This window comes from Corvus hawaiiensis, chromosome 17 (genome assembly GCF_020740725.1).
Source record: "Corvus hawaiiensis isolate bCorHaw1 chromosome 17, bCorHaw1.pri.cur, whole genome shotgun sequence".
NCBI classification, from domain to species: Eukaryota; Metazoa; Chordata; class Aves; order Passeriformes; family Corvidae; genus Corvus; species Corvus hawaiiensis.
Genome location: NC_063229.1, coordinates 4,521,141 through 4,543,545, shown reverse-complemented (window position 1 = coordinate 4,543,545; position 22,405 = coordinate 4,521,141). Strand labels below are relative to the sequence as shown.

General features: G+C 48.3%; 2 protein-coding genes across 2 annotated transcripts in view; both read right to left on the bottom strand.

Annotated features, from left to right (window-relative positions):
- LOC125334585 (transient receptor potential cation channel subfamily C member 4 associated protein) overlaps positions 1–6,023 on the bottom strand; it is a 35,050-nt gene extending 29,027 nt beyond the window's left edge. Inside the window, exon 1 of the mRNA XM_048321579.1 lies at positions 5,796–6,023. Coding sequence (XP_048177536.1) covers positions 5,796–6,017 — 222 coding nt within the window. The 5' untranslated portion in view covers positions 6,018–6,023. The remainder of the gene's footprint in view (positions 1–5,795) is intronic.
- Positions 6,024–8,291: 2,268 nt separating this feature from the next.
- On the bottom strand, positions 8,292–16,846 carry EDEM2 (ER degradation enhancing alpha-mannosidase like protein 2). Its single transcript, XM_048322016.1, has 11 exons — positions 16,672–16,846; positions 16,493–16,603; positions 16,372–16,411; positions 15,905–16,010; positions 14,450–14,575; positions 13,592–13,803; positions 12,308–12,449; positions 11,919–12,043; positions 11,064–11,208; positions 9,849–9,970; positions 8,292–8,936 (listed from the first exon to the last, which is right to left on the bottom strand). The coding sequence occupies exons 1-11, from the start codon at positions 16,788–16,790 to the stop codon at positions 8,445–8,447; spliced, it is 1,740 nt and encodes a 579-aa protein (XP_048177973.1). The 5' UTR covers positions 16,791–16,846; the 3' UTR covers positions 8,292–8,444.
- Positions 16,847–22,405: the final 5,559 nt, after the last annotated feature.

The following is a 22,405-nucleotide window of genomic DNA, read 5'->3' as shown; positions in this document are numbered from 1 at the left end:
GTGGTGACAGCAGCAGAAACACCACGAGCTAATCCTGCCCCCTTTGCTCTCCAAAACAGGGCAAACAGTTTCCTGAAAATTGTGTCTCTATTTCACATTTTACCCTTCAAACATTTCACTGTCTTGCTGAGCCCTACAGGAGGGCATTTGCTGTTACCTTTCAGAAAGCAAAACCAGTGACTCAGGTGTCCAGGAATCCTTCACAGCACTGAAGGATTGCTGCTGTGACAGACTTCACAGCTATGACACATTGCTTAGAAGCTTTTTAAATTCAATTTCTCATTGCAACCATACATTAAGACTGGATGTGCTTTTAAAAAAAAGCAGAATTTCCATTCTTGGTATTTTCCATGACCACTTCTGGAGTATATATTCAAATGTCCTGAAAGTTTAAAAAGAAACAGGCACAAGATTATGGATCTTGATAAAGAGATGCAAGCACACGGTCTCCATGTATTTTTAATAATATCAAAGCCTTTCCATATCCTTTCCTTCAAGCCTTTTAGGCTGTACCTTTAAAAAAAACCAGGAAAACTAATATTTGTGCAATTAAAAAATTATTTTTCCTCTGAACAGTAATAATTCAAGAAGTCCTCTCTGACAGACTGCCAGGAGAATGATTGTCCAGGATTTTGGGGAGTGCCCCACCATCCCAGCTTTTTACTGCATTTTCCTTTCCAGTTGCTAACAACCATCCATCAGCCTGGCTAAGCTCTCTCCCTCCTCACACAATTTTTCCCACAAAAGCCTGTGACCAAGGCAAATGACCCTGCAAGTTTTGGGTTTAACACAACAGCTTCTGCAGGAACACAGCTGCTGGCCCATAGAGCGATTCTGGAAAGCATTCCAAGGGAGAAACTGAGAACTGCAGCCCTGCAGCTCCCGGGCAGAACACACTGTGGTCAGTCACCAGCTGATCAAACACAGGGCACAGCCCCACAAATATTATTCCTAAAAGGAAACTCTGCCGGGAGAAGTCCGTGTAAGAACACCTATGTCCAGCCTCTTTCCAGCTCCTTCATTCTTCAAGTGCAGATAAAGATTCCCTTAACTAGATTCCCTGTTTCTCCATCCTCCCCAGCCCTGGCTGGGGCCCCCATCCCTTCTCCTGCCAACCCAAAAGCCAGGCATGAACCCAGGGACACATTGTCCTAGGAGAAAACATGCCATAGCTTGCAGCCAGGCCTAACCATTCCCACAGCTCCCAGACCACAGCTCTACTCATCAGAACTGGAAGCAGAGCTGGTCTACCCAGGCAAGGAACGGGGTCTCCTGAATCTCCAATCCCCACAGCACTTCCCAGAAAAAGACAATTCCAACCTAGACCTCTGACACCAGCAGCTCGCCAAACCCACTACAGGATCTACCAGATCAGAACAGAGCTACTAGTGTTTGCTTTGCTGATCTTACTCTCAGAGAAAAATAAATCAACTACTATGTATAATTATATTAAAATTATATTATTTCTCAGTTGTTACTTTTCCTTGGAACTTCCTAAGTTTCTTCTTTAATTCATTTTGAAAGAAAACAAAATCTGTAGGGTTAGCTAAGAAAAAGCAGAGGGATAAAGAGTACCATGTCTACATTTTTCTTCTCACTCATCTTCAGTCACACAAAAAAACCAGACACCAACACAACTAAAGTCCAACACAGTCACTTTTTGAGCATTTCTAGTGCATGACAGAGCTCTGGTCCCGTTACATAATAAAAGCATGTCCAGGCTTTCCAACATTCACTCACTGTCCTCCCCTGAAGAGGCCTAAGCCTGCTAACACCCACACAATTAAAGCTACTCAAGTGGATTATATTCACGTGAATGTTGGTTTGTTGGTGCTGTTGTAAGGAGGAAACAAAAAACTGACTCGAAAACAAAACCTTTTCTCAGGGTTAGGAAGCCACTCCTGCTGATAACCTGCAATGGCAGGAGGTTTTGGAAATCTGGATGTCTGAGAAAGAAAAAGTTCTCCTTCCATAGAGCTTTTTTTAGAGTGGATAGGGACTATCCCGCTAAGGGAAGTGTCTGCTCCTAGGGATAGCAAAGCATGAAATACAGCTGGAAAAACAGACTCTTTTTTTCCATTCTGATTGTTTCAGCTAAGCCTTGGCAATCGTGTGAGGGTGAGACCAGTGCTGACGTTCAGCTCTTGGGACTGCACCAGGAGCACGTAAATTTGCCAACAAATCCCTGTTAGTCCATTATTACACTGCTCTGTCTACAGGGATTCCCAGAGCTGCACCTAAAATCTTCTGGTTTCATGCCATATCCACATTGTTCACAGCTGGCTTGCAGCAGATGAAGTGTGTACCCTCTTGCTAAGGGGATTTGAGTTGATCAGCTGAGCCAGAGTGTTCTCGACTTTCAAGGAACAGCAGCACAAACCTTGTCCCAGAGCCTGTGATCCATGTCACAGCTGTGCCCCGAGAAGGACAACACACCAGGCCCCTCACAACCAATATTCTTCCTTATTAGAAATGTGTTGCTTCTGGAAAGCTGTTCCTGCTGCTGGATCACCAGCACCTGCAAAAGCCCCTTGCACTGGCTCTGTGCTCAGGGCAGGGGCAAATCCTGATCCAAGGTTATGCAATCTGATACCAACACCGAGGTCTGTGTGCAGGGCAGCAGCTGATGCCAGCAATGTGGATAAAACGGATATAGGAACAAATAATGGCAGTATCTACTGTAATCTGCTTTAGCTAATCAACGTCTTATCACAGAATCATTTAGATTGGAAAAGACCTCCAAGACCGTAGAGTCCAACCTGTGACCAATCCCCACCTTGTCAGCCAGCCCAGAGCACTGAGTGCCACGTCCAGTTGTTTCTTGGACATCTCCAGACACGGGGACTCCACCATCTCCCTGGCAGCCCTTTCCAATGTCTGACAACCCTTTCAAGGAAGAAATTCCTGCTGATGTCCAGCCTGAACCGCCCCTGACACAGCCTGAGGCCATTTCCTCTCATCCTGTCCCTGTTCCCTGGGAGCAGAGCCTGACCCTCACCTGGCTGCCCGCTCCTGTCAGGGAGTTGTGCAGAGCCAGAAGTTCCCTCTGGAGCCTCCTTTTCTCCAGGCTGAGCCCCTTTCCCAGCTCTCTCTGCCACTCCTCATATGACTGACTCTCCAGCTCTGTTGCCTTTCTCTGAATAATTTATTATTAATAATAAAGCAAGACACCAACTGGCAAGGAAGCCAAGGGCTCAGGGTAGGTGAGTACAGCAGGAACAAGCAGCGATCCAGATTTCAGAGCCTCAGATGACCTCAAAACTGCCAGATATTCAGGGGGCTGTTGCTGTCAAAAGTGCTTTTATGTCCCTGCAAGATCAGAGCTACAAACTTTCAGATGCAGGCCTGTCAGGAGTGATCCATCCCAGCTCACAGCTAAGCCCCAGCTTTCCTCATACAAAAATGGATCTTGAGATCACCTAAGAATAGTACACAAAGCTTTGTTCGAGGATAAATGCCACTGCTGCCCACGGCAGGTACCCCAGCACGGAACTGTGTTCCCCCATCACCCTGAATTAACATCTTGTGAAGGGTTTCCCCTCCCCACAGGACACCAGCAGTGCAGTCCAGGCACCACATGACCCAAAACCTCCTTCCAAAAGACAGCTAGAAAGAGCTTCAAGGACACTCTCATGACTTGCTCTAGACCTCAACACAGCAACTTGACCCGCTCTCAGGCTTTTCAGGAGCAAATCTGTTGAGAAATGTAAGCAAGGGCTCCCACGCTGCCACTGAGGAGTCAACTGCAGGAAAACTGGGAATGTTTTGCTAAAAAATAGAATTTAAAAAAAAAAAAAAAAAAAGCAGCCAAAACTGCCTTGTGCTTCTTTAAAAGTTACATCAAAGTGTTTTGTATTTAGATCATCTACAAACAAAAAAACTGATTCAGGGTAAAAGCACAGAAACATGGATATAAAGTTCAAAACCATTCAGGGAGTTGTTTTTCCCCGTCTTAGTCCAAGGGAATCACAGAATGGGTTGGATTGGAGGGACCTTAGAGCTCATGCAGTGCCACCCCTGCCATGGGCAGGGACACCTTCCACTAGCCCAGGTTGCTCCAAGCCCCGTCCAGCCTGGCCTTGGACACTTCCAGGGATCCAGGGGCAGCCACAGCTTCTCTGGGCACCCTGTGCCAGGGCCTCCCCACCCTCACAGGGAAGAATTCCTTCCAATATCCCATCCATCCCTGCTCTCGGGCAGTGGGAAGCCATTTACCCTTGTACTGTCACCCCATGCTCTCATACAAAGTGATTTAAAACATCCTCCTACAGCACTTATGAAGTGCTGAGAGCTTTATGTGTCCAAGCTTTAACTCTCAGGGCAGCACAAGGATGCCAAAATTTTTCAAGTGAAACAGAACAAAACAAAATAAAGCCACAGCAACAAAAACCCCACCTCATTTTCTGGGCATTATAAGGAGGAGGCAACCAGCAGAAGTTTCCTTGATTGCTGTAAAAGCTTAAAAGCCCGAAATGAAAGCAGTACCACTGAGTTTTTCAAGCAAACCAAAGCGCAGAAGTGGAAGCACCATCCTACAGACAACAGAGGTGCGTAAGGTTGGTACAGGTTTACCTGACTGAAATTGCAGTGGTTGAGGAGGTGCATGAAAGAAAGAGTGCAGAGGTGGACAGGTAAGGCAGTGAGACAAAGTTTGTCCACATGTCATAGGAAATCCACTCCTAAAACAATCCCAAGGAAATAAGTTCCTTCAAAAGAGTCACTACAGGTTTATATTCACGCAAATTACTGGCTCTTCTTAAGGATTAACCGAACTAGTAGCTGAGGAAGCAGCAAAATAAGGACAAAAGAGCTGTAAAAAATCACCTGCTCTTTTACCTCTCTGCTACAGAATGAGGCACAGGCACTCATGATGAACAAATCTTCTCTTAATAATTGCTCAGAATCCTTGTTTATCAAGGCAAATGCTGTTGTCTGCGCTAGTAAATTAGAGAAATGCCAAATTTTATTCCATCTGACCTCTCTTAAGATACTTCAGCTCAATAAATCAGCACCTGAATGCGAGTTCTCTATCTCATGTTTCATTTTCCCAGTCTTTGCTCCATTTTGCATTTAATCTGCAAGAAAAATCCCAATTATTCTCCATAAAAAAGAAATTAATTATCCTTGAGCAGCTTCTCAAAAAAAGCCAACATCAGCACACGACAGGCACAGGCCCGGGGTAAGGAGCTGATTTCATTCCTTGGTATTTCCCAGCATCATCAACTGGGAAAGATGACAAACAAGAAGCAGACCTAGAGCAGCTTCTCATGAAACCACCTGCATTACAGAGCTAAAATGTCTCCTAAGCCCTAATACCACGAGGCTGCCTTTGTCCAGGAAATACGTTTAAATTTCGATGCTGCATTGTTACAGTCCCAGGCAGAGCTTCCTTTCTCTGCAGGGAAGGCCACACCGACCGAAGAGGCGGAGAACGGCTCGGCAAACGCCCGTGCTGCTCCGCGGTGCTGCTGCAGCCCGGCTGAGGCCGGGGAGGCGGGATACGGAGCACGAAAGCACCGGGACACCCTTGTGAACACCCCTCCAGCACCGGGGCAAAGCCCGAGCACGTCCGGGGAGCTCCGGAGCGCCGAGCCCGGGCTGGGAGCGGCCGTTCTCCCGAGCAGGCCCCGCTAGGCCAGCCGGGCTCTCCTCGGCCATGCAGCTCGGCGAGAGGCCCGGCCAGGAGGCGCTGCACCCCCAGCCCCAAACCCCACGGCTCCCCCAGGCCCCGCGGCCCTCCCCGGTTCGCTCCCCACCCCCGGCCCAGGTCCCACGGGCGGCCCGCAGCGCGTTACCTGCGCCCCGCGAGTCAGCCCGCGGCCGCTGAGCTGCCCGTGCCGCAGCTGCGCCAAGATGTTGGTGGTCGCGGCGCGGGCCCCGCCGGAGCCGGAGCCGGGCGCGGTGCCGCCCCCCGCCACGGCCGCCATGGCCTCCGCGCTGGGGACACAAACAGCGAGCCCTCCCCTCGGCCCGCTCCGCCTCGTGCGCAGGCGCGGGGAACGGAGCCCGGCCAACATGGCGGGCGGAAGGGACACCCGCCGGGTGGGAGGGACGGACGGACGGACGGACGGACAGACGGACAGCGCGGCCCCTCCGCGCTGCTGCTCCCCGCGGCTCTGCCTCCCGCCGGGCCCCGCCGTGTGTCCATCGGGGTGCCTTTATGTCCGCTGCGATACCTTTATTTCTCTCAGCAAGGCCCAGCCACACGGTTTTTCGTGTAAGGAAAAGCTCACCGAGAACTGCGCTCAGAGTTCGTTTTTGTTAAAATAAAGGCTTTGTAAGATGGAGCAACACCGGAACAAGGCACAGTTGAGGCTGTCCTGTGTTATTCTGAGTCACCCGGACCATAGCACTAAACTGAGATTAGCTCAGTTGGTCAAAATACCAACGTTTCAGTTCCTGTCTGGGCCATTGGCTTAGAGTTGGACTCGATCATCCACGTGGGTGCCTTCCAACTGAGAAGAATCTGTGAATCTAATCAAGATCCATCTAATTACTCACAGTAGCCATGGACAGATGAGTGAGTTCTCTCAGCTCCAGCAGTGCTGAGGGACAATCTCACTCCCAAGGCTACGGCGCCTTGGTTCTGCTGCTGAAGTTCTTGGATGAGGGTACCAAAATGCCTGGTCACACGAGGGATCTAATGGAGATCTGCTCCCTGCCCCATTATGTCCTTTATTTTCCTCTACCTCACAGGTAGGACAATGCCAAGAGAGATTCAGGACCTGACCCAGCACTGAGCAAAGCTGTTGGAGAAGGCCTGGGGTTTGTTTTCCACAGATTAAACAATGAAGAGCGTGTGAAATGTGAATGGCTGGAAAATAAAAAGATAACCTGTGGTGACAACAAGGAGCCACTAAGAAGAGCTCCATCGTTGTCCAACAATGCCTGTTTTAGGGGCTCCTCTCTCTCAGTAGGGCTGCAAGAGCTGCATCAATGCAGAATACCTGGTCAGCAGCTTGGGAAAGGAGGATACAACTAGAACCTCTGTAGGTTACCAGTCATTCCAATATGCCTGTCCAACATTGCAAGCATCTCTCACCATAGTTCATTCACAACTGGAACAGGATTTCTACCCCAAAGGATAAAATGGAAATTTAATTTAACTTTACAGCACTAGTACAGGTCAAAACAATTAAAAAGAAATACTTTCTCAAGGCAACCACACAGCAGCACAGACCGGGCACTGGTTCAGTTGTATTTAAGTATTTCCCTGGCTACAGGGATTTATTTATCCTGTACCTCCAGCACACTCAAATGACTGTAGCTTATGTGTAGCTTGCTCCAGCCCCCTCACTTTCCAGCGGGCTTGAAGAAAGTCCATCACTTTTCTGCCTGGCTCTTTTTGTTTTCCCTTTTAGAAAGAAAACCTCTTGGTCACACTACTGATTCCTCCTTTTCTGGTCACTGCACACACCTGTTGCAAAGACACTAATAATGTATTTAAAGGTTTGGATTTTCCCAGTCAGCTGAACACAGAGAGGTTCGTGAACATCTGTTCAGCTGCCTCCTGCACCAAGGCAGAGCTGCAGTTTCAGCCTGGGCTGAGTCCCCTTCCACCCAAGGGGGCTCGTGTTCAGCTCAGCTGGGGCACCCCGGGGGTGGCTGCACTGACTGAGGTGCAGTGAAATAAGTGGGGCCCAAGGGGAAGTTAAAAAGAAGAAGGAAATGGGGAAATAAGAGATAAGTATGTTAGATTTTTTAAAAAGAAAGCAAGCTACATTGTAGAATCAATCAAACATTTCCTTGTCCACCCTCCAGCTCAGTTTTTTGTCCAGACATTACGTAGACATTTACTGAAGTGGTTTTCAAGCAGGAGGTACTGACCCACACTCATCTGAAAACAGGGGGACTGAGCACTTTTCTATGTTCCAAGTGCTCCTCTCCCCCCACGCCACCCTTCATGCCCAAAAGACCTGCCAGAGGTACAAATCTGAGCCTTCACCTCAAAATAAACAGGTTTTCTCCACTGGCCAACAATTTTTCAACAAGAACTACATGCTTATAAAGTGGCCAGAGGTAACAGATGGAGCACAGAGACAGCTGTAGTGAAGCTACAGTAATTCCTGCTTTTTCCCTTATGACAAGAAACTCAGGGTCATTTTTATAGACCAAAATAAGCTGGAGTCTTTCTGTAAGCCTGTAAAACTCACAAAATGCAATAAAAAAGGTACATTTAACATGTAGACCTTTCTTTGTCTTTCTGGACACCTGCTTGATATTCAGGCAACCAACCGCTTTGAGATCAGCAGCTCAACAGCATTACCAGCTGGTATCTGAGTCATGGCTTGTAAAGGAGCAGTAGCAGAATTTAATGAGAAGTTGTTTCACTTCATAATACAATTCACATTGTGAGATACCACACTTTCCATTATGAAACTATAAAAATATATTCCCAGAATCTGAAACAAGTTCAGTAATTTAAACGGATGGTGCAAAGGGGATCAGGTGTTATCTAGGAAGACCTGTCCAAGTACTGCAAGCTTGGAGTTAAAAGATTGACTGGGGCAGCTCAGGAGGGAGTGTGAGCTTTTCTTAGAGTTTCTCTTCTCTCCAGCTTTCTCTGAAGAGGCATCTCCAGGGTCTTTTGCATTTTCCCCTTCACCGTGGTCAGGAGCTCTTTTTAAAGTGAATTTCTTGGTTTTCTTCTGTGAGTAGAACTCCCTCATCAAGTCTTCCACCTCCCACTGCTCCTCCTTGCGCTTCCTACAGCAGTGCAGGGCAGCAGGGTCGATGGGATGAGCCTCAGTGTTGAAGATGTACCCTCCAGCATTCAGGACACATTCCCCATACGGTGTAACCACCACATCGAAGTCTGAGCCATCATTGTGGATGAAGTTGTCTGGGTCAAAGAGCAGGTACAAGTATTTGACTGTTTCAGCCAAGAAGAAGGATTCCATGCGATTATCCAGCCTGTGGTCCCTCAAGTCTTTAATCTACAAGAGAAGAAATAGAGTGGGTTACAGTTACATCAAATTCAGTTAGTTATGAATTTAGGGAGAAAAATAAAAACAACTTGGAATTAATTTCAGTTAAACAGCACAGTATGACACCAACTCACCCTGTATCTTATCATAGAATGCTTTGAGTTGGAAGAGACCTTAAAGCCCATCTCATTCCACCCTGTCATGGACAGGGACACCTTCCACTATCCCAGGCTGCTCCAAGCCCTGTCCAACCTGGCCTTGAACACTCCCAAAGATGGGGCAGCCACAGCTTCTCTGCACAACCTGTACCAGCACCTCACCACCCTCACAGGGAAGAATTTCTTCCTAACATTTAAACCTGCCCTCAGTTTAGTCTGGCCAAGGAGAAGAGCTTCCGATCATTTCCCTGCTAAAGAAAAATATCTTAAGGCTTTTACCTACTTACTCCCAATATTTTAAAAGACTTTTTTGTAAAATAGAGCTTGATAGTTTGTTTGAAATCCTCTATTATAGAAATCACTCACTGCACTTCTTGTGTGTTTGACCAGATTTTCAAGGCATTAGTGGGAAAGCAGAATCACACACCTGGCAGGAGGAGCCTGCACAAGAGCGTTCCTGCTCAGCTGCAACACCTACTAGAAACGCAGGAGAAGCTTGTGGTGCTTTCCCATGTTTTGGGCTCTGGTGCAACAGCCCATGACAGAATTTGGCCCACTGTGAGGGAAGCTACGACCAGAAACATGACCAGCAGTCACCAGAGCAGCTTCACAGAGAAATACAAGGGGCTTGTTGGAAAAAAGTCATGTTTTGCCCACAGCGACCGCTTGACTCAATGGCAAAACATCACTCATGAGAACACCTTCTGAAAGCTGATGTTTAGCAGCCCTTTTTAGCTGACATGGCAGATGATTTAGCACTCACAGTTGCAAACCCACAGTCCACCTTGCTGATTTTCTCTATGGACTCCACTGCGTCTCTCCCCAGCTCCAGGAGCGTGGGGTCTCTCGTGGCACGGTACAAGTACATCGCGCTCTCAATCAGCTCTGCAAAACACCCAGACATTTGCCAGCACAAAGATTATCAAACCATACACACAGGAAGATGAGCTATTCCCTGAACTAATTTAAAAATACTTCAGCATGATCAGGTGAACAGCCTGGCTTGCCTTGTGTTTCCTCTGGCTCCAAGCACAGATTTGCTTTTCCTAAGGATGTGCGACAAAGAAATTCCCTCTAACCAGCCTGCAGCAGCTCAGGTAAGAGTGACTAATGCTCCCTCCTACATTCAGCGAGTGGGAGAGGAGCAAGAGACAAAAAGATTAATACTCACTTGTCAAAGTTAAAAAGAAAAGCTTCTGGAAATGATTACAAACAAGAAATTCAACCCTCGAAATATAGTTTTTAAACAACACAGTGGAAATACTCTATAGAGACAACATAAGCACCATGCTGTGTTTATTTACTAAAGAAACAGGTCTTTATCCTGTAATACCTTAATGCTGATGAGTATTCTTGGTAGATTTGTCCAGTGTGGATGGGGACTGAACACTCAGTCCAAAAGGAAATTAATTATTCTCATTTACATTTATGGACCCAATAATCCAGTTAAAATTTTTTTTGGTCAGGGTTGTAAAAACTCAGAAAAAAAGAGAGATTATTTCATTACAGTATCACAGACAACACAGAATCCCTCCTAGATGTTGAGCTTTACTAGTGCAACTAGAAGGAGTTTATTTCTGGAACTCAAGCAGAACTGAAGTGGTCTATTCACACTCACTTTCACTTCCTAGATTTAAAGGACACGAGCAGTCCCTTTAGCATTTCACGACTGAAACACCCCCTGCCAGACAATCTAACACTTAAACATGTCAAATCTCACACAGTGAACAAAATTCATTACCAGGCCACCTTTCTGTACTAACACTATGGTTTGCTTCCTGTTTCCTTCCTGCCTTTGTGAGTGGGGGAAAACAAAATGTGCCGCTCTGACTCTGGAAATCCCTGCTAAAATCCGTGCAGGAACTGAGTCAGGGCAAAACTGGGGAGGAAATTGTGGAGGGCAGATGTTGCTAACACTTGGTCTCCCTACCAGAGCTAAAGCAAGAGCCCATGTCCATTTAATTTCAGTTCTGTTTACCAGGCCTGAGTGGATATCCTTCCCTCTTGTCCACCGTGTATCCCTGGGGAATGTTGTAGAACTCGGGCAGGCCCCCAAACTGCTTCCAGACCGTGTAATAGTTGAGGAAGGTCCTCATGGCATTATCTACATCCCCAATGAGGCTCTGAGAGACAGGAAACAATCAGCAAAAAAACATGGGAGTGAGGAAAAACCAGCACAGGAATTGATGCAATAACATTCCTACAGGCAAAGAAATACCCAGTGACAGAAATGGGTATTTCAGCAGGTCTGGATGGTGTAACTGATACTGGGGCAGGATACCTTAAGAACAGGTAAGACTCAAAATGCTGCTTTTCTGTTGGATCACATTCCCACACCTGAAATAATACGAAGTCTCTGATTTTTTTTAAAGAAGGCTGTGTTTCTTCAAATGTTTAGTCAATCCCAGCATGCAGTCTCTTAGGGAAGATAATAAAGCCTCAGCCCAAACCTGAAGACTGATGAGAAAGCAAAGCTCTTGATGGGAAAAAATCCACACAAATGAAACATTTGTGAGGTGACAGAAAAGAGGGGTGAGTTTCCTTTTCCTTGCATTCCCATCTGGATTATGGGACCACTGTCAGAGGAGTTTGCTACAACAAAACTGCCCTCCCATCATGCTGAATGGGAGACTTTTTTTGTAGACTTTAAATAAAATCAACATTTTCTTCAGCATCATCTTCTATAGGCTGAGGCTACGGTAGATTTCACCAGAGATCAACACAAACTTTTAAACCTGCACAGATGAGGGTTATATTTGTAACTTTTTTCCTGAAGACCAAGCCCTGACAGATGAACAGAATCACCAGATGCTGCTGCTGTGACAGCTCTTACCTGCAGGCCTGGCCAATAGGCCTCCAGGGACTGGAACACAGGCATGGACACCGTTCCTTTGTACATCTGAACCCACAGGTACCAGTCATCAAACTTGGTGTAATTTTTGATAGCTTTGTTATATTCTGTAAAGAAACAGATGAGTAGGTAAGCCATGTGTAACAAAAAGAAAGAAAGAAAAAAAAAAGCTGATTTTCAAGAATGAGAGAAGCCCCTTTTTCACTTGAGCCATGCTGAATGACTTCTCAGGGCACTCACTTTGGTAACTGTTACCACAGACTGTTCAAAAGCAAAGGCTTCAGGAACAGTCATGAATGTGCCCCATTAGATCCTTCATCTCCTCCTGCCACAGGTGCTGGGCCCCTTCTCACAGAAAACAAACCACTCACCTAAAAACATGGACATCAGCTCCTTGTCCTGCAGGAGGATGGCTCCTTTAACCAGGTATTCAAAGTAGGAGTCCACCCCGGCCCCAATCCCAGCATCCTGGGCCACCCACTTGGCAGTGATCACATCAATGTGATTCCCCACCTGGAAGGAGTGAAGGAGAAGGAGAGAGTGAGTTGAAGTGACACAAGGAATCCTGGTCCTTTTATCAGACCATCAGTTTCACAGCTAGACAATGTCCAGTCCAACCAATTTTCTCCATTACACAACACATTTATCAGCATCAGAGAAATGCAAACTGTAGAAAATACCGTTTTTATGCTGATAATGTATTTTATATATATAATAAACATTTTATTCTTCCACTATCAACGCTTCACTGGCCAAAACAACACACTACAATGTACTGTAAAAATGCACAATTTCAACATGAAGTGTCTGGTCCTAATTCTGAACTTACAAAAGAGTACAGAAGGATGGAGAGGTGCAGATACAGAGATAGAGACCAAGAATGTCAAAGGCACAAGAGCTGCCATGTTAATATTTAAATAGAGGCTGGCACTCTTCAGCCTGTGAACAAACCCAGCTGATGAAGAATTAAATACATGATCACGTCTTTCTTAGCAAACATGAAAAAAAACCAGCAATGACTGAGGATTTGGAGTATAAATCAAAAATAAACAAATCCCAAAGCAAACAAAGGGAACCATTTCTTCACACAGCCTGTGTGAATAATTTGTTGCAATAAACACAGGGTATAAATAAATCTGTTTCACTTCACATATGCAACACCAAGAGTTCACAGAAGTTAAAAAAGCAACAGTAGAAAAGAGCAGGAGACAGTGAACACGGAGATAATGCTCCCAGCTCTGGATATTCCTGAACCCCAGAGCTGTACAGGCTGGTAGTATCTCAGTGCACTTGCCATGCTCTTGTTCACTTCCCTAGGCCTTTGTCCCATCAGGCATCAGACAGACCTCTCATTTAATCTGCTACAGCTGCTCTCACAAAAGCTGCAGCACCCAGCAGGAGGCATTTGTCTCCCAGCCACATCTGGTGCGGGCCAGAACAATGGGATAATGTTGGGCTGCTGCAGTAAAGCAGAGATGTGGATGCTGCAGGTGTCAGGAACAATGTCAAGCACGAGCCTTCAGCCCAGTTGTGAGCACTGTGGTTATTTATCTAATTCTGTCTCCTCTCTGTTGAGGCTTTTTTATGCCTAGAATTGCACCCACAAAACTACACAAAAAGCAGCCCAGCACGTTCCAAGTCCATTCCTCACTCACCAGCCCAATATCTGAGCGATTTTTCCACAGTGCCTTCAAAGCCTTCCTGGCAACATCCTCGAACACTGGGTCACCAGTAAGGTGGCTTAAGGTGGCAAACTCCACTATAAAGGTGCCAATTCCAGCAGTACAGGTGACTGGGGTCTCCCCAGGGTTTACTCCATGCAGCAGGTTCACTGTGCCATAGGGCATCCCAGTTGGGGTCTGGAAAGCTGAAACACAGAATTTTGGGGTCACAGAAGTGCTCAGTGTTGTGTTTAACAGACTCTCAAGCAAACATGTGCCTCACATCCCACTGCACATGGGCAGGAAGTGGGTCTGGAGTAACTGCAGAGAACAAAAGAAGTAGAGTGTGATCCTGGGAAGGGCAGAGAGGGTGTCCCAAGGTACACCCAGTCCCGGAAAGGTCCTGGGATCTCCCACCTTGCCAGAGCAGCAGTCTGCAGCCTCACATTTTTTTTACAGCACAGGTAAGGTAGTCACAAACCACACTGGACAGTAAAGTGCAAACACTGAGGCTGTGATCACTCCATGGGTGCACACAAGGGAACAGTGGCATGCCACGAGGGCACATAGCCCAGCTGCAGCCCACAAGGAGCATATAAGGCAGCATCTTCTTGTCTTTACAAGCTGCTGTCTCACAGCCTTTATTTATTATTTATATTAAATACAGTTCCTCTCAACAAGCAACAAACACACTGATGTGTGCACATATACAGCCACATCTTCCCTGCAAACTAAACTTGCTTGGAGCTCAGGGCTGGTTTATGAGCTGGCTCATCAAGCAGTGCATCTCCCATCACAGGCAGCAGCCAGCTCAGGACCCCCAGCACCGTGACACAAAGCAGATGGGCTCACCTGGCAGCAGTTTGCGAGCTGCTTCCTCAGCCATCCTCAGGAGAGGCCCCGAGCACGGCCAGCCTGCCTCGACTTCAACTCCAGCCTTCCTGGAGAGCAGGTGAGCAGAGAGGAGCCCTCCCACCACTGCAAGGGCACATCAGACTCCATTACACCACGTGGGGAGGAAGGAAATCTCACACCAGTTACGCTCATCGTTATCAGAGGCATGGTTTAGGGGGGAAAAAAGTGAGATGGCTCACCCTTACCAGCCTAATTCAAATGTCACAAAAGAAGAGAGATTTGTTTCTCTCTGCTTGTTTGCAGGACAGCAGAAACGTGTGGAGTGATGGCTTCAAACTGACCCTCTGACAGGGTTAAATTGGATATTGGGAAGAAATTGTTCCCTGGGAGGGTGGGGAGGCCCCGGCACAGGGTGCCCAGAGAAGCTGTGGCTGCCCCAACCCTGGAAGTGTCCAAGGCCAGGTTGGACGGGGCTTGGAGCAACCTGGGATAGTGGAAAGTGTCCCTGCCCATGGCAGGGGGTGGAATGGATGATCTTTAAGGTGTTTTCCCACCCAAACCACTCTCAGATTCTGTATCTTTCTTCTGTTATTTTAGAAGCATCAGGCCCTACTTGCCCTACTATGCCTGCACTGCCCTGAAGACTATCAGAATCAATCATATATGATATTATGCACCAGTATAATGAACACAAACCTTTATGAGGGGAATTCTGTTTCATTTCTTCCAGACAATACATTTATTTGTGTAAAGTTCTTAAGACCCTTGGAGAAAACTGTCTAGGCCAGAGTCAAGAATTTTCATATGACTAACAGCAGCTGTGAGTTATTAGCTATACTTAGCTATTAGCTATTACTTATATAGCTAATACAGCTATATTAGCTAATATTAGCTATTTCACAGGCTTGTCTATGGTCACATAACAACCACAGAGAAATTACACTGCTACAAAAATTAGCTCAGCAATTACTTGGCAGGAGAAACAACAAAAGCACAAGTAACAGTTCTGTACCCTGACAGTGTCTTTTAGTTGGATGGCACTGAAGCATCCAACCCAGTGCAAGATTCCAAAGGCCTTTGTGATTTTCAAAAAAAAAAGAAAAAAAAAAAGAATAACCCTAGAAATTAATAATCTCTAATCCAAAACAGTACGCAAAAGATGACAGGATAAAATCTGTATTCTTTCAGTGAAAAATATGTTTACTACAATGCTGAAAACCTCACGCCAGAATACTGAAAGTGCCACGTCTACTTCTGCTTGTGTTGAGACAGGAAGCAAAAAGGGACGTGCAAAGACTAAAAGGAAGTGACATTTGTTTGGGATTTTTCTCTCTGTTTATGTGTCCTGTTACTCCGCATCCCAAATTCCCTCTGACCACCTCCTCACCACTATCTCTGAGACTCGTACAGAAGGGAAACCCAAGCAAAACCCTACAGAAAACCCCACCTCACCTCGAATGTTTGTTTCAAAGACAGATGCGTTGACATCAATATCGAAGTCCACTCCCTCCTGCAGCACATTGACAACTCGCTGGAACTCGGAGACATTTCCCAAGATCTGCAGGGAAACAGAGAATCAGGCTTAAGAGTTCACAGGAAAACAAAGACCAGTTCAATATTTGGGGCTGATTTTAGTTTGGTTTTACTATTTTGTGAAATCATTAGTAACAGATATTACTAAAACACTGACTGACAGTTTCATCTTGCTTCAAAATGCTTTCTTCACACACCTTAGTTCTTTATTCCAGAGGGCAATGGGGCACTGCCACCTGCCTCCCAGGGGTGACACAAAAGGAAATGCAAAGCTCCCAGGTCAATGAATAACTGACTTTTGACACCACCACGTAAAATCCAGGCGTACAGGTGGCTCACAGGGGCCTTGAGCAGGCTGTGAGCACTCAGGGCTGGCTCCTACTCACCAGCAGAGTGTCCAGGGCGTCGATCAGAGTCAGGGAGAAGCTGCGGAAGAGAGAAGCAAGGTGAGACCCGGCGGAGGGGGGCGGCGCATCCCCCATCCCCCATCCCAGGGACGGCCCTTACCTGCCCCAGGTGTCCTGCCCGTCGCACGTCAGCGGCCGCAGCTCGTCGTAGGGAAAGGCGCTCTCCAGGTAGTGCTCGTAGGCGTGGTAGAACATGGCACGCACCCGCTCCCTGCGGCACAAGCACGGCGCGCTCAGCCCCGGCCCGGATGGGCCCCGCACCGCCCGCTCCGTACTCACCGGTAGGAAGCGACATCCAGCCCGCGGGCGGCCGTGCTGGTGCCCGCCGGCAGCCGCAGCGCCCAGAGGCACAGCAGCGGGCAGAGGAAGCGCTGCATGGCCGCGCCGGGGCCTCGCATGGCCGCGTCCCGCACCCGGGTCCCTCACGGGACGCGCTCCCTCCCGGTGCCCCTGCCCCGAGCGCCCTCAGGGCCGCCCCGCGCCTGGCCCCGCCCCCGCGCCTGACAGCCAATGGGAAAAGTCTCCGCCCCCAGGCCCCGCCCCCTCCGCCTCATCCAGCCAATAGGAGCGGCGAGAGCTCGGCGCACGCGCTGGCGGAAGCGCTCGGCGCGGCGGGGCCGCATCCGGGGCGGTGCGGGGTGCGCGGGGCGAGCGGCGGGGCTTCGGTGGCTTGTGGGGTGTTGCTGCCGCCTCGGCGCGGCTGTGGGGCTCTCACTACGGGAATTATCACCGGAACCGCTCGCGGAGAAGCGGGAGGTTCCTGCGGTACCTCCCAGGAGGCTGTAACTCGCCGTCTTAATGACAGGAAAGAGCCTCCGGAGCGGGCAGAGCAGTGGCGGAGCGGGCAGCGCTTTAGGTGCTGCTCTCAAGCCCCAAAATAAAGACGACGAGTGCTGTGACATTCCCATAGAATGAGGTGTTGGCACCCGGGAAGGTGCTTGCCCCATGTGGGACGAGGGCGTGGTGCCTGGCACCGCTCCTGTGCGGTTCCTGTCGGTATCCTGTCCAGAATATTCGTGAAGCAATTGGGGGATTGCTGGCCTGTAGCATCTCTCTTGACAAGCCCTCCTCATGCTGTTTCTCCCCGTAATTCAAACCCAGCTCCGGGTGAGGTTTGTGTGATGCAGCAGCACCTGCTTTGGAAACCGGGGCCCGAATCCATCTATGCAGTCCTGGAGTGGTGCCACCCTCCCGCACTGGAACTGGGCTTCAAATCCGGTGTGTTCCCCTGTCTCAGAGCAGAGGTGGACAAGACACCGGGACTCAAAGCAGCCTGGTTCCCTGGGAGGGGACTGAGTCCCCTGGGGCTGTTCGCAGCTTCCCAGAGAAGCTGTGGCTGCCCCTGGATCCCTGGCAGTGTCCAGGCCGGGTTGGACGGGGCTTGGAGCAGCCTGGGATGGTGGAAAGTGTCCCTGCCCATGGCAGGGGGTGGGATGAGAGGAGCTTTAAGGTCCCTTCCACCCCAAACCGGTCTGTGATTCTGTGGTCAGTGCTGTGGCTCCCACCAGGAAAGACTCCCAAGCCTGCAGTCCCAGCATGGTTACACTGATTTTGGCACCCTGCAGTTCAACCAGAATGGTGAATTTTAACACCAGAGCGATTGGCTGAGCTCTCCCTACACCTCCATCTTTAGACTTGGATTCATTCACACCAAATCCCAGCTGTTCTTCCCACCTATGCCTGTAGATGAGGAGGGGGTGACCGGAGCAGGGAGAGCAGAAACGAGAAGTGATGAATTAACCCTTTGAGTGGCAGAGGTGCAGCATTTAGAAATCAAAACTGGATCACTTTGCTTGAAGGAGAGGGAGGGGCAGAAATAACCCAACACTTTATAATCTCACGGCAGCCAAAGACTCATAGAATGATTTGCGTTGGGAAAGACCCCAAAGGTCATTTACTTCCAACCACCCCACCATGGACAAGGAGGTTTAGCATCAGGGAGGGCTGGCTGTTTATGTTTTTTTAATAAAATAACCCCAGTTCACCTTCTGCAGCCTGTGTCCCACTAGGTGTCAGTGTACACTCAGGTAACTGCACGGTGGCTCAGACAAAAAGCCACCGAGTAATTTCAACGTACTGTTCATTTGCTGCAGCTGTAATTTGGGTTTCTGGGGCCATTTATCATAAAAGTGTCTGCTTGCTGATCCCATGGCTCAAGGCTGCTGGAGTATCTCGCCGTGTTCCTGGGAGAATCAAACTGGTGGAGCCGATTTCACTAAAAGCTGTCACAGTGTGTGACTGGAATGCTTTTTATTAAAGCTCATTTTCCAGACTCTGATTTAACAGTGTTCTAGAGCACTGCCACTTACTGTATACTGGAACAGTAATTTTCCTATCAGAGTCAGTAACTCAGTTCTCAAAGTTGACTGCAATCTTTTTGAAACAGATTTAAGAGAAGCAGGACAAAACACAGGCAGAGCCGTGCAGTGTCTCCCTCCTGGCATCAGAGGGAGAAGAAGTGTCCCTGCCCTGGCATCAGGAAAAGTGGGAATGCTCTGCCCCTGAGGCCACGGAGTAGGTGGCCTCGGGGAGGCAACATCAGAGGTATTAATTGCAGTAATCAAAGACCAAAAGAAGGGATGAACAGAGGGTGATGTAAGCGGGACTGAATCCAGTGATTGATGGGCAAGAAACCAACGGCTGGGAGAGCCAGCTGGACCAAAGCTGGTTGGGAAGAACTTTAAAAAAACTGGGCTTGGTGCAGTGGTCATCACCCTCCTTACCACTTCTTTAGGCAGCCTAGCCCCCCGTGGGTGCATCTTGGGGGCAAACGGGGCTGCCTCCTCCCAGGCACCTCCTGAGAGCCACAGGTTGATTACAAACCCCACTGGAGCAAGGTGACTCTTGTGGCCACCATGAACCCCACCACAGCTGGGCTGAGAAAAGTCTGTGGGAAGCCAGATGGGAGCTGGAGGGGACACCACTGTGCTCAGGGTGCCACACAGCCCAGGCTGCTGGTGCTGCACAGCCCCTGAGCACTGGGGAAACAGCAGCTTCCAGCTGGTGGCGTGGAAATGAGCTGTGTGCTCATTAATAAATAGAGCTGCTGGGATGGAGATTATTTGGAGGAAGGGATGGCTTTCACTGTGGCTGTGGCATATTCTGGAGGATATTAAATGTGGTGTGCACATTATATCATACAAGTAACATAGGCTGGGCTGCAGTAAATCAAAGAAGATGCAGGGAGTGGTGCTTCCAAATGGGCAGAGCACGTTGCTAAAATATTTAGGCTGCATCAGAGTGAAGTGCTTCTTCAGATGCCCCACTCCAGGCTTTCTGTCTTTATGGAAAGGCTACTGGCAAAATCATCTGAACTTTGGTTTGGATATGGGAGAGGCTGCAATTTCAGGGGTGTTTAACACAGGTTTATGACCTCTTTAGGCTGGGGACATGTTTACTACTTGCTATTACCATAAGTGGTGCTGTTGCCCTGCTTGCAATTTTGATGCCCATTAAGATGGAAACGGTATGTAAATCAGGATCCCTCATTAATATTTATAATTCATGGTGGGATGTACGAGTTCGTCTGCTGTGAGAAGAGCCGTAAACAGGAAGTTTATGAACACTGAAAACTGGTGCTAAGGTGGTTCTCTTGAAATAATTTCCCTTTGCAGCCAAACATCAATTCTTAATTTTAGTAGCGCACGTAGCAGGATGGAAATGATGATTGATTTTTCTCCAAGATCTGTGGGCTGATTCAGTCAAGATTTCACTATAAAAGACTAGACATTTCCAATTGCTTTTTATAAGTTCAGAATTGATTTTATTTGTTTAGCACCTGACTAACACAATAAAAGAGAAAAATACAGTCGGACAGAAAACACAGAAAACTGATGGGCTGCCTGGTTTCTGGCCTTCCTTTAGGTGATGTGGTTTTAAGCCATGCTCCTGCTCCAGATCTCTTCCAAACTGGGCCATGCAGAAGTTTTTGCACTGTGTTCACAAAGAACTGAGGCTCTGTGTAGAGTTTGAATGTTTTATGCAAGTCTGGCTCACTGCTGGGATCTTGACAAGTGGGAAAGCAAAAATAAAACTGAGTTGGCATCAGCGTGTCTTGGTTTTTAGTATGGGGACTAGTGGCACCCACATTACCTGGCATCGATAAAGTCCAAAACTGCCTCACTTGTGTGAATGAGGCTTAATTTTCTTTACCCAAGAGAGGATTTTCCCATGGAGAATGTGGCTTTGATATTTTTGTGCCAGGCAGATTTGGAGGTGTTCAGGTGAGTGGTGCCTGTAGGCAAAGAGAGGACAGGCAGAACTTCTGTGACATAAATTCATTGTGTCCCCACAGCCAAGGAGCAGATCCTCACAGGAGAGGTGAGGGTCTGTCTGCTGTCAGCCCCTTGCACCACGAGGGTCAGGGGTGTCTGCACAGGGTTCTTCTGCATCATTTACTGTTCTTGTAAAGAAAAAAAAAACAACAGACAAGAAGGGTTATTTACCCTTACACATAGTGGGAAAGGGCTGGGAAGTTTGGTTAGTGGCTCCAGCTCAGCCAGGATTTGGACTCTGAAGCTCACAATAGTTATTAGGTCTGGGAGGATCCCTCACCTTTCACATGAGCACGGTGAGTGTGGTAAGAAGGGCTGAGTTTGGATAGAAAGGCTGAGTTTGATAAGAAGGGCTGAGTTTACAAGTGGGGAGAAGCAATGAGAAAAAATTCCCATGGCTCTCTGGAAACATAGGTGGCAGAGACATTTTATTCCCTAGTTTATGGTCACATAAAACAAATTCACTGCAACTTGTCAGTGAACAAGGATCTCCTGCTGTTAGGTAAAGGTCAGGGCAGGGGTGAGTTTGTTTCTCTGCTGAAGACAAGGACTGTGTGCAGGAGTGTCTGACTCCACACTGGGCTGCAGGACTGGGGGAGGCGGTTTGGAGCTGCTGGGAGATTTCCCTGGCATTTGGGAAAAGGGAATTTTGTCCTGAGGTTTTGAGGAGGGACAGGGGAGGAAGTGGGGCACCACCAGCAGCCACTCTGGGACAGTCTGGGCTCAGGCTGGGGTTTACTCAGGAGCCTGAGTGGCAGAATCTGACACCGTTCTGTGGTGTGGTGTGAACAGCACAGAGCCACACCAGAGCACATCTGGAGGAGGCACTTCTCCAGCATTCACCTTGGTTTTGCCTTTTAAAATACCCTAAAACCACTTGGAGCACTGGCACAGGCTGCCCAGAGAAGCTGTGGCTGCCTCATCCCTGGAAGTGTCCAAGGCCAGGCTGGAGCAACCTGGACTAGTGGAAGGTGTCCCTGCCCATGGCAGAGGTTTGGAACAAGAGGAGCTTTAAGGTCAGTTCCAACCCAAACCATCCTAGGATTTCATGATTAGGGCTGCTACACAGTGTGTGTCATATCTTGAGGCATTTGAGTGACAACCCTGATGGCTGCCTCTGTCTCCAGATTTATTTAGTGACAGGGTGTCGAGGTTTGATGCTGGTTTTTGCTAAACCAGCACACGGGGTAAAGAGTAAGTTCCTCACTGAGAGTGCTGTTTCGACCTGCTTGGGGTAATAATCTGGAAAACCCTGAAAGGCATTGTTCTCTGTGAAAATTACCGTGATGTTTGACCATTGCCAGCTTTGTGAAGTAGGAATTTCCATGAAAACAGCACAACTGATCTCTGGAAATGGTCACTAATGGAAGTGACGGCCAAGTGATGGTGCTTGGGAAGGGGATGGTTTGCAGTGGGAAGGCAGAGCAGAGGGAAGCCCCAGCCCAGCTAGTTTTGGTGATGTCTCCCATGGGGATGCCTGCTCAGCTGGGCTGGCTCACAGGAGCTCTGCACAGGAGCCAGAGCCACCTGAGGAGCACCACTGTCTGGTCCTGGCAGGATTTGGGTGGGATCCATGTGCTGGCCACACCTCACTCCTCCCTGCAAGAGGTGTGATGATCTGGGCAATGAAATACAGCCCAAATGCAGCTCAGGCTCTGTGACCTGTCTGTCCTCCATTGGTTGGCTGTGAGAGAATTCCCAGCTGGATTTTCTGCAATGAACACCTGCTTTTTTTGTCC